This window comes from Lissotriton helveticus, chromosome 8 (genome assembly GCF_964261635.1).
Source record: "Lissotriton helveticus chromosome 8, aLisHel1.1, whole genome shotgun sequence".
Taxonomy (NCBI): domain Eukaryota; kingdom Metazoa; phylum Chordata; class Amphibia; order Caudata; family Salamandridae; genus Lissotriton; species Lissotriton helveticus.
The window spans coordinates 848,474,596-848,488,194 of NC_136069.1; the positions used below are offsets into that span (position 1 = coordinate 848,474,596).

Consider the following 13,599-nt stretch of genomic DNA (forward strand, 5'->3'; position numbering starts at 1 on the left):
AATTTGTTTTTTGTAAAGCAGACGATGCCTACCTTTTACAAGAGATCCAGCTCGCAATAATGTTTATTTTGACACAAATGAGACATTACGGCTCTACAAATATCCAGTGGAAGGATAATGATCTAAAACGTATATCAAGGATATCGTTTTTTCTAGGAATCAATTTTTTTAATTAATTTTATTTTATTTATTTATTTTATTTTGAAAGTTTTATACAGCGCGAACAAGATCTTTGCAGATATCAGAGCGCTTTACAAGTAAAAATACAAAGTAAAAATACAAAGTAATAAAGCGTATATACAAAGTAATATATGAGGTAGTTAGGTACAAGGTGCTAGTTACATAGGTAGGTCAAAGGACATGAGGTAGGTCACAGGTGTGGTAGTGTCGGTACACTGTGTATAGACAAACAATTGCGTCAATAGTATAAAGTGCAATAACAAGGAGCATATACTTGCTTAAGCGTGTTTAGAATATTTAGAGTTTAAAGGTGGGCAAAGTTGAGGTGGGTGTGTGCAGGATGTATAGTCCCACAGGTGCGACAGTAGAAGGGAAGTAAGGATCGTTGAGGTGGAGAGGGTAAAGTGTGCAAAGTCAACCAGGTGCGTCAACAATATAACAATATACATAATCAACCAGGTGCATCAAACATTATAACAGAATACAAAGAGTGAGCGTATACAATTAAGTAATTCAATAATACGGGTGGTACAATAGGCCAAGGTCGGGCAGGACTTACAGAGCAGATTCATGAGTGATACGGAATAATAGGTCATGTGTATTTTGCCATGAGGATCGCTTTAACTTCTTTCTTAAAGATTGTGTTGGAGGAGATGAGCCTTGTTTCAGGAGGGAGTGAGTTCCAGATCCTGGGTGCCATTCCTGAAAAGGAGCGTTTATAAGTTTTTTCCTTCCGAAATCTTCGAGGTTTCAGCAAAAGATTGTTTGTGCTTCTAGTAGTTCGGGAGCCACCCGAAATTGTCAGCTTTTGAGTGAGGTAGGCGGGTGAATTCAGGTGCACAGCCTTGTGTGTCATGCATGCGATTTTCAGTTGAATTCTGGCTTCAAAAGGTAGCCAGTTCAGTGATTTAAAGTCCGGGGAGATATGCGAGTGTTTTTTTGAGCCTGTGACGAGTCTCGCTGCGGCGTTAAGGGACGCTCTTAGGGGTGCCGTTGTAGTTAGGGGGAGCCCGCAAATGGCGGTGCTACCGTATTCTATGTGCGGGATGACTATAGATTGTACTGCAGTTTGGAAGTCTTTGGCAGGAAGGAAGGGTTTAAGTTTTCTCAGGGCATTGATTTGGAAGTTCGCTCCTTTGGTTGCCTTGCTGATGTGCTGCTGCATGTTGAGATTGGTGTCAAGTGTTATGCCTAAAGATTTTGCTGAGTCTACTACGATGGGCTGTACATTTAGAGCCGTTAATTGCTTAAGCCATGTTTGAGCCGTGGATATTTTAGTGGGAGGTGAGATCAGGAGGAACTCGGTCTTCAGAGCATTGAGTTTGAGGTGATTCTCAGCAAGCCAGGATTGGGTGTTTCTGATCGTGGTGTTCAGCAGCATGATGTCCTTGGGAGATTGTATTTTGAGATAAAGTTGGGTGTCGTCGGCATACATGTGAAAGTGCACATTAGATGCCTGTAGCAACGTAGTGAGAGGTTCCATAACTAGGTTGAACAGTGTTGGGGAGAGGGAGGATCCTTGAGGGACGCCTAGCGATACAGGTACCGGAGAGGACAGCAGGTTGTTGCTTTTGATTCTTTGTGTCCGGTTGTGTAGAAATGAGGTGAACCACTTTAGAACAGTCCCAGATATGCCCATTCTTGTGTTTAACAGTTCGAGTAAGTTCTCATGTTTAACTGTATCGAATGCTGAGGAGAGATCCAGAAGGATGAGGAGGCAGGTATCGTTTTGGTCTAGGATTTGGAGGGCATCGTCCACTATGTGAGTCATGGCAGTTTCGGTACTGTGCCCTGCTCGGAAGCCTGACTGATGAGCGTTTAGGAGATCAAACTTATCTATGTGTTTAGTCAGTTGTAGTTGTACGCATTTTTCCAACAGTTTAGCGAGAGTGGGAATGTTTGTAATAGGGCGGTAATTGTTTAGATCAGTGGGGTCTGCTGTTGTTTTTTTTAGTAGCGGTGTGACTTGCCCTACTTTGAGGGCGTTGGGGATGGATCCTTGTTGAAGAGAGCTATTGATAATCTTAGACCAGAGTGGGAGAAGCCAAGGGGAAAAGTCTTTTACAGCGTTAGCAGGAAGGGGGTCAGAGAGGTGATTGGAAGGTTTCAAGGCGCTGAGCAGTCTGCCAATTTCTTCTACGGAGTAAGTGTCAAAGGATGACCAAGTAGCATTGTTCTTTGGTTGAGGCACTGCTGTGTGTCGGGGGTTGGAGTACAGGATAGCGTCATTGAGGAGATCGCTTCTTATTCTCTCAGTTTTTTGGATAAAGAAGGGAGAGAAGTCTTTACAGGAAGGAGTAACGTCCATGGAGCTGATTGTCTGGGGTTGCTCTTTGGATTGTGTTCTGACTAACTCAAACAGTTTTCTTGGACGGTTTTTAGCTTGGGCGAGCTGGAGGCTGAAGAAGTCTCTTTTTGAGCGTTTTATTTTCCTGAAGTAGGCGTTTCTCTGTTTCTTTAGACTTTTTAGGTGCACTGCAGAAGGGGCTGACCTCCAGGTGCGCTCTGCCATTCGCATCGCCCGTCTATCCTCATTGAGGCTTCCGTCATACCATGGGTTGGAAGTCTTCTTGGACGAGACTCTTTTCAGTTGCATGGGCGCCACCTCATCGATTATTGTGGACATAGTATTGAGATAGTAGTCAGTCAGAAGTTGAACGTCTGTATCGCCGGGAGGGGGAAGTAGACGATTGCAGCTGTTAGGTGGTAGGGAGTTTGGGTTGAGTTTCTTCAAGTCTCTTTTCCACACTTTGTGCTTAGGGGGTTGAACTGAGTTAAGTCTGGTTTTTTCCTTGATGAGGAAGGAGACAATATGGTGATCTGACCAGTCACAAGGTTGGATTGACTCCAGTTGAATAGCGCCCTCTTTGGAGATGATAAGGTCAAGGGTAGAACCTCTCTTATGGGTCGGGCTATTGCATATTTGGTTGAGATCAAGTGCGTTGAGAAAGCTTTTGAGGCTGTTTACCACTGTGTCACTGTGTGTCACTGCTGTCATTCCAGTGGAGATTGTAGTCGCCAAGGAAAATTTGAGTGTGCTGCCGTCCTGAGTTGCCTGTAATTGTATCCATGAGTTGTTGGACGAAGGAGAGATTGTCCCCAGGTGGGTGGTATATAATGTGTAGTGAGCATACCGGTTTGCTTTCGCTGATGATATCAAGGCAGAGGTATTCACAGGAAGTAAGAGAGGAGACGGCCACTTTGGAGACTGAGAGGTTGCTTCTGTAGATGCAGGCAATTCCACCGCCTATCTTTTTGTCCCTGTCAAGTCTAATGATACAGTAGTTGGGAGGGACTAGGATATCCAGTATAGGTGTAGAGGAATCAGACAGCCATGTTTCAGTCAGAATGGCTAGGTCCAGTTCCAGGGACATGATGAGGTCGGCGACCTCCGTGGAATGTCTTTGGGCCGATCTGCAGTTGAGAAGTATGCATTTAAGGCTAGGGGTGCAAAGGGTGGAGGATGATTCCGTAACGAGGGGTACATTAGTGAGGTTGTTGGGGACAGCGCCTCTGTTGTTATCCTTTTGGTGCCTGAGGTGGTTAGATATAATCGTTGGGATGGACATGTTGTTGGTAGCTAGTGGCTTTTGGGGAGCCGGGTCGTAAGAGTGGAGAAGGGTGTGTACGTCATGGTCAGAGATCGTGTTGGTAGTGCGTCTGGGGCGATTGGTGGTATTGCAAGAGGGGGTAGAAGTCCAATGTGGGGAAAGATGTGTGATGAGGCGAGTAGGAGGTGTGGAGGAAGTGTTGTTAGGTGTAGAAGAAGGAGGAGTATTGCGCTTGGTAGTAATGAGATTGCAATTGTTATTGCGATTGTTGGTATTGCGAGAGGGGATAGAGGTCCGGTGTGTGGAGTGTTGTGTGGTAGGGCGAGTAGGAGGTGAGGGGGACGTGGTGTTAGGTGTGGTAAGGGTGGTGATGGGGGGGGTGTCTGATGGGGTGTGTGAAGAGCAACTCTTTAATGGAGTGTAATTCTTCTTTCAATTGGAGGAGGGTGGACATAATAATGTCCAAGGTGATGATGGGCGCGGTGTTGGGGGGGGGGTACTGGCGCTGAACCGGCGAATACGTTGACAGGGGGCAGTCCGGGTGGAGAGGCGGAGCTGATGAGGGTGTTGGGGGCGTTAGCGAGAGGATAGGTGTTATTGGGAAGCGCATCCGTGCTAGGGAGGGAAGGGAATAAGGGGGCGATGTGAAGGCTGGCTGTTGTGGGGGAGGAGGTGGGATATTGAGGAGTGAGCGAGGGGGGTGGGAGGTTGAAGGAGGGATGCAGGCTAGGCGTGGCGGGAGTGCTGAGTGTGGGGGGGGGGCGGAAGTCGGAGAGAGAGTCATGTTGTGTGGGGTGCCATTGGGGGAGGAGGGGTGCTCTGAGAAAAAATGTGCGGGGGAAGGTACGGGAGTGCAAAGTGTGGAGGGGGAGACAGGAGGATGAGTGGAGGTACGAAGGTTAGTAGGGGGGCTGGGAAAGCGAGTGGTGTGTGGAGGGACCAGGTCTATGTCTGTGTATGAGGGGCGGGGAGGGGTAGCTGAGACGGGCAGGTGATTGACTGTGGAGCAGGGTGTGGAGGTGAGGTGTGTGTCTTCTTGCTGCTGAACTGGGTTAGGAGAGTTAAGGGTGGGAGCTGTGACGTTAGGGGAGGTAGGACAGGGGGTGATATGCGTGTAAGTCCGAGGATTGGAAAGGTGCTCTTTGAGAGAGGGGAACATGTTGTCAAGTAGTTCCAGGTTCCTGTCTGTCGCTTGAATTAAGACAATCCCGTTGTTGTATATAGTGATGGTGGTTCTGCCTGGGAGGAGTTGGGACGATGTGATGGAGAGTGTTAGGCCATGTGCGGATTTCCTGGTGGTGGAGACGGTGAATAGGGTGAGGAACACTTTTTTCCATTGCGCTCTGCGTGTGGTGTGGAAAATGATGTCGGTGTTCAAGGGTCCATTGACCGATGAGAAGTAGGTGTCGGCAAAGGGTGTTTCTGGGTGGGACCTAAGGAAGTCGTGTTTAAAGCGTTTAGTAGCTTTTTTGGTGAGCACGGGAGGGTAGTTTATTTTATATGTGTGTTTGCCGCTGAGCTCCATGTTGGTATGGTGGCAGTATAGCGCAGGGGTGGGTGAACACTAGTGATATGCCGGAGCAAGATGCACATGCAAACACAACAGGTTATCTGGATCAGAGATGGCACTAGCGGGCAGAAAATACACTAGTGAGACGACAAGCATATGTGAGGTAGCAGTCGATGCATTACATGAAAGAGAGGTAAGTGAATACAGGTGAATACAGGTAATGCAGTGCGGGTTGCAGAATTGTGTAAAGTGGTAGTGCAGAGTACAATTGGAGGAATAGTTCTGAAAACTATAGACCTAAAATACATGCGGTAGCATAACAGGGGAGATTGTGCAGAGTAGTGCAGTGTCCAATTGGGGAATAGTTATGTTTACAGGTAAACCTATAAATAATATATAATGAGTATAATACTTGTAAAGCAGAATGCAGATGCAGGCAGTCTGTTACATGACATAGATAGGTGTGCATCAGAGTACAATAGATCACAGAACCGTAGTTCAGAGTACAGTAGTGGTAGTAGTTGGGCTTAGCCTAAAAAGGTGAACAATTGATTTCATATCTGCCCAGAGTATGTTTTGAAACTTTGAAGGAGTACTTTTTCGTCTTTTTTTGCTTTCAACAGTGTTAATTCTTATGTGCTTGATCCACCACAATGCCTTTTGTGCCAAAATCTTTTCCCTCCCATTATTAGTGAGGTTCATGCATATAAAAAGGGCGGAACTGGTGTCTGATTTGTAATCCTCTTTACTGCCTAACTACAGTCTGATTATGCTGTTAATTATTTCACATCAACCTGTGCTGTGTTACCCAAGTGGATGATTGTGTTGCTTTTGTGTGTGGATTAAAGTCTGAATAGTCTCATGTTAATTGTTTTCCTTTTGTTTACTTCAGGTCGGAAAGGAGGTTGTGCCAAAGGAAAAGGAGGGTCAATGCATATGTATGCAAATCATTTCTATGGTGGCAATGGCATTGTGGGAGCTCAGGTATGTTGCATCTGAGGGATCCACATAATTGTCTTTTATGTATCTATCTTAATGAAACTAATGTAACTGTAGGAAGGACGGTAATAGAGCTGAACATCCTGAATCGGGGTTTCAGTTAAAAAGGATTCCAACCAATAAAACACCACCAAAGTGAATATTTGTTTTTCATTTGAAACAGGAAAGCACCATATTTTGCTGCATTTCTACCGCTTTACTTCCCTCTAGTGTCAAAGCAGTATATTGCACTGTAACATTTAGCACTTTTTGTGATGGAGTTTCTTGCTGAGACGCCTGAGGGCCTTGGGAAGTCAATTAATATGCTGTTTTGACCATCCACATCTCCTTTTGACCATTAACAACATTCCTGGGCACTCTGCATTCCCTGGACCTACATCCTCTCCCATTTTGGTAGCAAGGGTGACTTCATATGATTTCAGCTCACAGCCGACTGCACGTTGCTGTGTAGTGGACATCAGGTTCGCACCTAAACTATGAGCAAGATCTTAGCCCAAAGTAAGAGTCATATATCTCCTTAATGTTACCCTGACCTCCTCCCTAACTGATAGTGGTTGGAGCTTTGCTTTCTGAATGCTCAGGTATCCGATTGTAGAAACAAAGATGATAGTAAATACGGATGCCTCCTGAATCCCTGTCCTCTCAAAGAGTAGTACTCCATACTCTTGTTCTTAGTTTTACATTTTGATGGTCCAAAAAGCGTGCATATAGGAGCTGCATCCCTTCCTATAGAAGGACAAGCTCTATATATCATGAACATCATTGGCGACTGTGGATAGGTTTAGGAGGTGTCCATTCGCGGGGTTCGCTGAAACTGTGCTGCCCTATCACATACATTATCTCAGCAATTGTATGAGCTATTCTATAAGAAGTAGACTGTGTTGCTCAGAAATGTAAAGAGGCGGCCTCTGCCTCCGTTTCCTTGTATTTGCTGTCAACAACGCAGCTGTCATAAACTGGTGGATGGATGCACTCTAAGCCTGCACAATGGAGTAGAATCTGTCCATGATAGTGCCTCAGGATCTTCAATTTCAACTTTCATCCCTACCTGTCAAATCAAAATGAAGCTATGAACTTATGGTGCCGAAACTATGCTTAACACTTGACAAAATCACCTATGTAAGCCCTGTGGACCTTATTTAATGGAAACCTATTGAACGGTGCTTGGTCTTACTCCCATGATGGAAAATGTGCTAGGTCAGTAAACAATGAAGGGAACACAAAGATAAAGTGCATCGCCCAACTCTTACACAATCCACACAGGAGCACATTTTTCGCACTGCTTTAAAAATAAACTAACAGAAAATGTGGTTGGGCCCGTATAAAGTAGGAAACTAGGGTGGGCCACACAACAAATTATATAAGCAACAAGAGGGTGCCTTGACCGCTAATTCCAAAACTTAATAGGCGGGTATAGACTGGATCATTTAGTCACACGATGTAAATAAATTGCCTGACGCCAATAAATGAAACAATTATTAGGTCTCTTTAGGGCTCGCCTACGCAGCGCGTCTGCGCTGCCTAGGAGGGCCCTTAGCCATCCCTCTGCTTATTTTCAAGCACACACTCGTGCTTGTGGCGTCATCCACCTTGCGGGATCGAGCAGGGGCGCGCCACAAGCACGAGTGCAGTGCTTGAAAATTAGCAGAATGCGCACGCAGGCACCACTCCCTGGCTTGTTGCAAGTTTTCTCCCCTTGAGTATCGCCCCAGGACCTGTAGGCTTCTGCTTTTCTCTATTTTATTTCTGTTCAGGAACTGCTTTTTAAATTCCAATGAGCGTTTCCCTGGCTCAGCGCTGCACCCGGTTCAAGGACGCCACACTTTATCTTTCACGGACGCTTGCTCTTCTCCCCTGCCCTCTCGGGCTCCCCTGGTACTTTCGCTCGCTCCCTCACCTGGGCTTTCGCTGCTTTCTCCTCCCATCAGCTTGGTGCCTACATTTTAGCATCAAATGTGCTTCGCCTCTCTGTATTCCGCATACAGATATGGAAGTGGCCACCTCTGCTCCTTCCCCTTGTTTGAGAGTACTCTCGTCCTAATGCAGGGGCTGTACGGGGGCGGGGGGAGGGATCATGAATGTGGTTTTTTTTCCTCAAGGATGCTTCTGGACACAGAGTGGAGGTGCCAGGCTTGCACACTAGGATTTGCACTTTGGAATTATTCTGGGGTCGTTGTAGCGGTGCTTCAAGGAGGTAATTATCTGTTGTGCTTTGAGGGAGGCGAACACTGTTTATGTCCTCGGAGCACCCCCCCCCCCCCAGATCTGGAGCTTCTGCAGAGGAAGAAAGGTTTTTGAAAGAAAAATAAAGTACGCTTTAAGCCACCACAGAGCAGTTACTAAGTAACTGGTTGTGCGTGCATGTCGGTGGATTTGCCAAATGTAAAAGAACAAAATCGTGTTTTTGTGTTCTTTTTTCCCTGGATACAACTAGTACTTCCAAAAGTACCCAAATCCTACCAATTCGAATCCTTGCTGGTGTTGCTTGTTTACTTTGCACAACCCTGTACTGGAGAAATATGTTTTGTATATATTAACAGTATGGCTTATATATTGCTAGTGACAGAAGGATTTCAAAGGTATTCAGTTCCCCATAACTGTGTGCGCGCTAAGTTAATGAGAGGTTTTCAAAACCCTAGGTCCCAAAACGTGTGTCAGAATAATGATAATGCGTCCATGGTAAGAAAAACAGCAGGCGCGGTCGTATTAAACATAGATGTGCTGCATGGAAATGAATCTGTGCCATTTCTGGACTAGTCGTGTGTCTGGCTCACAGTGGAGACTCCATACTTTCCTGCATTGTGCATAAGTTTGTGCTGAAGAGACAATAGCAGACTGTGAGCATCCAATGTGGGGAAAACCATTACGGCTGCAGTGTGGTTGTTAGATGAGACACAGCTTTTACACATGTTTTCGGTGGGGTTTTGCCTCTCCCGGCCAAATCGACACAAAATATTTATCCGATTAACTTGATGATGAAAGTTTAGGCGGTGATATGTGTTTTGGGTTGCGGATGAACCCGCATTTTGATTAAGCCACCCCCTTCTGGTTGAATGGATATTCCGAGCAGTCTTACGCCGTTCTTTGCTTGCACAAATAAAAGGGAACCCCAACCTTTCCTGATAGTCCTTGAGTAGGACATAATGAGAACTTTCAGCCCTTCTTCAGAATTCCTTTTGTATGTAGATTACACATGTAATGGGGCCCTTCCTTGCTGTCCAATCTATTATCCGATTTAGACGCGACTTTAACTCTTAGCCCATGATGAAGGCTGTCACTTCCGTGTCTGCAAGCTTCCCCTGGCTGCCCCTACACCACTTCAAGCTACCAGCTACTGCTACTAATACTTCAAGCTTCCACACATTCCTCACTCTGCAAGCTTCTCTCGGCTGTCCATACACCACTGCAAGCGAACCGACACTGCTCCCATTGCCGCGAGATTCCACATGTTCCAATTTGGGTTTGATATAACCTTACACATATTCAGGAATTCAGCTATAATTGAAAGACCCAGGATAATGTGCTGCATGGCTAAGCACTTATAAGGTCCCAAAGGCAAGACCTATTGGTTATGCCAATGCTTGTTTATATTTGGAAACCATAGAGCAGGGCACAGTGTACCAGTGTTATTGAATTACTTAGTTGTTTATAACAATTCTAAGAAGAAATTAAAAAATCATATGCCAAGGGAGGGGAGCTGAAGTCCTTTCAGGAGTTGGCGCCGAATTTAATATGCCCACATCCCAGTGTTTTGTTATGTGCAGCTCCGCCATGCCTTCTCCCCTCTCAAGACGCTCTCACTGATGTTTCTGAATGGAGCCCCCTAGAGTGTAAACTTCTTATGGGCCATTTGGTAAAGAGATGAGTGTCTTCACAACAAGGAGCTATAGAGGGAAAATGTAGCCAGATCACCCTCCACCCATCAATTATTCAAACAGTCTAATCCAGTCCTCTATACCCACTATTTTGATTACTTTATGAAAAAGAGAAAAGAATGCAAGTCAGATCACTCGCAACAAACATACCCTCAACAATTAAGTGTATGTGTACAGCAAAGAAAATGTGTGTAGAAATGAGACCGTAACTCACGTGTGCAACAACCAGAGGAGCTACTGGCAGGTTCTCACTAGCTTGCCCTCGTTTTTATCATCGGTAACTTTCTCATATAGAATGAAAATTAGTGTCCAGCAAAGAAAGTGTGAAGAGGTGTAAATGGTGATAAATATATCACTAAGAAGAGAAAGAAAAGACCCAATGAAATACAAGATACAGAATGTCTCAAAAGACAGTAAAATTGAGCTAAGACTCGCATATATGATTTGACCCTTTTTAATTCGAATGGTGAGAGCTTGCTCAATAATAAAAACACAGCATGTTGTAAACTGATTCAAAGTAGGACAACATGTTTAATTGCCTGTATGTCTTTGCGGCAAATTCGTCAGGGCTTCGAGGTCAGCAATCACGTGGGCACGCTAGTGAGAACCTACCAGTAGCTCCTCTGGTGTTGCACACGTGAGGTACTTTCTCATTTCTACACACATTTTCTTTGTGGTACACATACACTTAATTGTTGAGGGTATGTTTGTTGCGAGTGATCTGACATACATTCTTTTCTCTTTTTCATAAAGTAATCAAAATAGTGGGTATAGAGGACTGGATTAGACTGTGTAATTGATAAAACAGTTGTTGGGCCGAGGTGGATACTCCCTACACCAGTCCTACTTAAAGTAAATGGATATTGCCGGTCTAGCCAGATTTTTGCTGTTTGAATAAAGAGATGAGTGTACCAGATTTACCGATCTTTAGTAATACATTCCCCACAACACTCGATACCCTATGAACCAAATGGTAGACTTGTGCCAGGGAACTAGACAAGGCTGACTGGCATGACGCTTGCATGGCTCCCTGGATGCTAGTGATATTGACCAGGCTAATTATAGTCCAATTTAAATATCTTCACCAAGCATACATGACACCTCTGCTGATGTGGAGAGCCGGACTCCGCGTCTCACCTGCATGTCCTCGATGCCAAAACTCTTCTGGGGATTTCTTCATGTAATATGATTATGCCCGATCTTCCAGGCTTACCGAGTGGCTCTTTTTGCTATTCTTTCTTCAGTTATTGTGGTCCACAATGAGCCACAATCTCGGATAGCCATCGTAGGCATTCTGAAAGATCTGGGTGGGGACCAGAGGGGACGGAACACTGGTGGGTCTGGGCACCGTGATAGCCAAAAGAGACGTTGCACATCACTGGTCTGCATCGGCGGCACCTTCCATCAAAGCATGGAGAAAGGATATGGACTAGTGCAGCAAAATGGAAGAAACAATATATGGGGCAAGTGGGATGTGCTAGGAGTGTGGCAGAAGTGGTGGGATTGCTATGGTCTGTCGGTATAACTAAGGACCGGCTGCACGCTAGCCATTTTTTAGGTCTCGGCTAGCCGCGCGAAGCGCGTCTCCGCCGAGCCCCTTTTGTCGGCATGTGTGCGTGCAGGAGACAGTCCTGGCCGCGCGCATCGCCTTGGAGGCGATTTGAAAGTGACACGCGCACGCGAACGAGCGCTGCGGCCAGGCGCTGTCTCCTGTGAAGCACACACGCATGCGCATACACACCAAGTGCTTCGTGAAATTGCAGATGACGGTAAGTAAATTTATTTACATTGCGTGTGTCTAGCGTGTTGAGAAGTTAAAAGTTTCAAGTTGTTTCCCCTACGATTCCCCTCGTGGTGTGCCTGGAGAGAGAGTACGACTGTGCCTAGCAGTGACCGATCCCTCCCCCTCACTTTCTGCCACGGGACCTGCTTCGTCCCCGGACAGACAGACCTGCGCTTACCTCTCAGCCATCTTCACATGTCCCAATGCCCCCCGTCGTCTGTAGGGTCCAGTCTGAGGCTCTACTCCGCCACTGCCGGTCCGGGCTTCCCCTTCCTCGCGCCCCAGAAACTCCCCGGCGCGCCGGGAGTCGCAGAGTTCCTGTTCCGGACTCCCCGCTTGGCACGAGCTGTGCAAGAAGTGCCCGCTGGGCGCTCTCCGTGCCCCTGCTCGGTGAACCCTGGCTTCCTCCTCCCCGCGCACCGTCCGGTCTGTCCCCGTGGCCGTCAGGGCGCCCTCGGCGTGCCGGGCTTTCCCCGCACACTATCCGGACCTTCCCTCCCTCCCTCCGGCGCAGTAGGGACTCGGAGCTCAGGATTGAAACCCGAGCCTTCCTCGCGGGAGGGGGAGGGAGTGGAGAGGACAGCTGGGAGGAAGAGGGAGGGCACAGGAAGGCAAAGTGATCGTGGCACCGCTCAGACAAGAGGAGCAGTGCAGGGTGGGGAGCCTGGGACGGGGCAGAAGTGCAGAGGGCACATGTACTCAGAATTAGAGAACTTACCCACGAGACAGTAGGGATGTGAATGTCCCCTGATTGCCATGCTGGTAGAATGGAGCGGCAGGTTGCACTCCAAAGGGACAGGCGGGTAAATTGCCACAAAGAAAGGAAGGCAAACAAATCCTCGCGAGTCTCACTCACATTGACAGGCATCGAGTTGTCCCCGTGTCCGCCTGTTTTGTTGTTGTTTTTTGGGCAGTTTTATATAGCACAAACTGGACCCGTAGGTATTGGAGGGTTTTACATGAGCCCCAGTGATTCTTAGAGTTTATCCATTTGTATCTCTTCCTTGAGCTACTTTACAACTTGTACATTTCCATTTCAGAGTGAGTGTGCAGAGTGAGTGTGCAGAGTGAGTGTGCAGAGTGAGTGTGCAGAGTGAGTGTGCAGAGTGAGTGTGCAGAGTGAGTGTGCAGAGTGAGTGTGCAGAGTGAGTGTGCAGAGTGAGTGTGCAGAGTGAGTGTGCAGAGTGAGTGTGCAGAGTGAGTGTGCAGAGTGAGTGTGCAGAGTAGTGACTGCCGAGTAGTGACTGCCGAGTGAGTAGTGAGTGCGCAGAGTAGTGAGTGTGCAGAGTAGTGAGTGTGCAGAGTAGTGAGTGTGCAGAGTAGTGAGTGTGCAAAGTAGTGAGTGTGCAGAGTAGTGAGTGTGCAGAGTAGTGAGTGTGCAGAGTAGTGAGTGTGCAGAGTAGTGAGTGTGCAGAGTAGTGAGTGCAGAGTGAGTAGTGAGTGCAGAGTGAGTAGTGAGTGCCGAGTAGTGAGTGTGCAGAGTAGTGAGTGTGCAGAGTAGTGAGTGTGCAGAGTAGTGAGTGTGCAGAGTAGTGAGTGTGCAGAGTAGTGAGTGTGCAGAGTAGTGAGTGTGCAAAGTAGTGAGTGGTGAGTGGTGAGTGGTGAGTGGTGAGTGCAGAGTAGTGAGTGGCTGGCCCTGTTTCTAGCTCAAGCGGCACCGGCACCTGTAGTCTAAAGATAATATCTCTGCCTCAAGTGAAG

The 13,599-nt window shown here is 46.9% G+C and overlaps 1 protein-coding gene across 2 annotated transcripts in view; it reads left to right on the forward strand.

Moving 5' to 3' along the window:
• LOC144772957 (pyruvate dehydrogenase E1 component subunit alpha, mitochondrial) overlaps nucleotides 1–13,599 on the forward strand; it is a 221,110-nt gene that overhangs the window by 91,573 nt on the left and 115,938 nt on the right. For both annotated transcript variants that reach the window (XM_078657661.1, XM_078657660.1), the window contains one exon: nucleotides 6,134–6,225. In XM_078657661.1, the coding sequence (XP_078513787.1) occupies nucleotides 6,134–6,225 (92 nt within the window). The remainder of the gene's footprint in view (nucleotides 1–6,133; nucleotides 6,226–13,599) is intronic.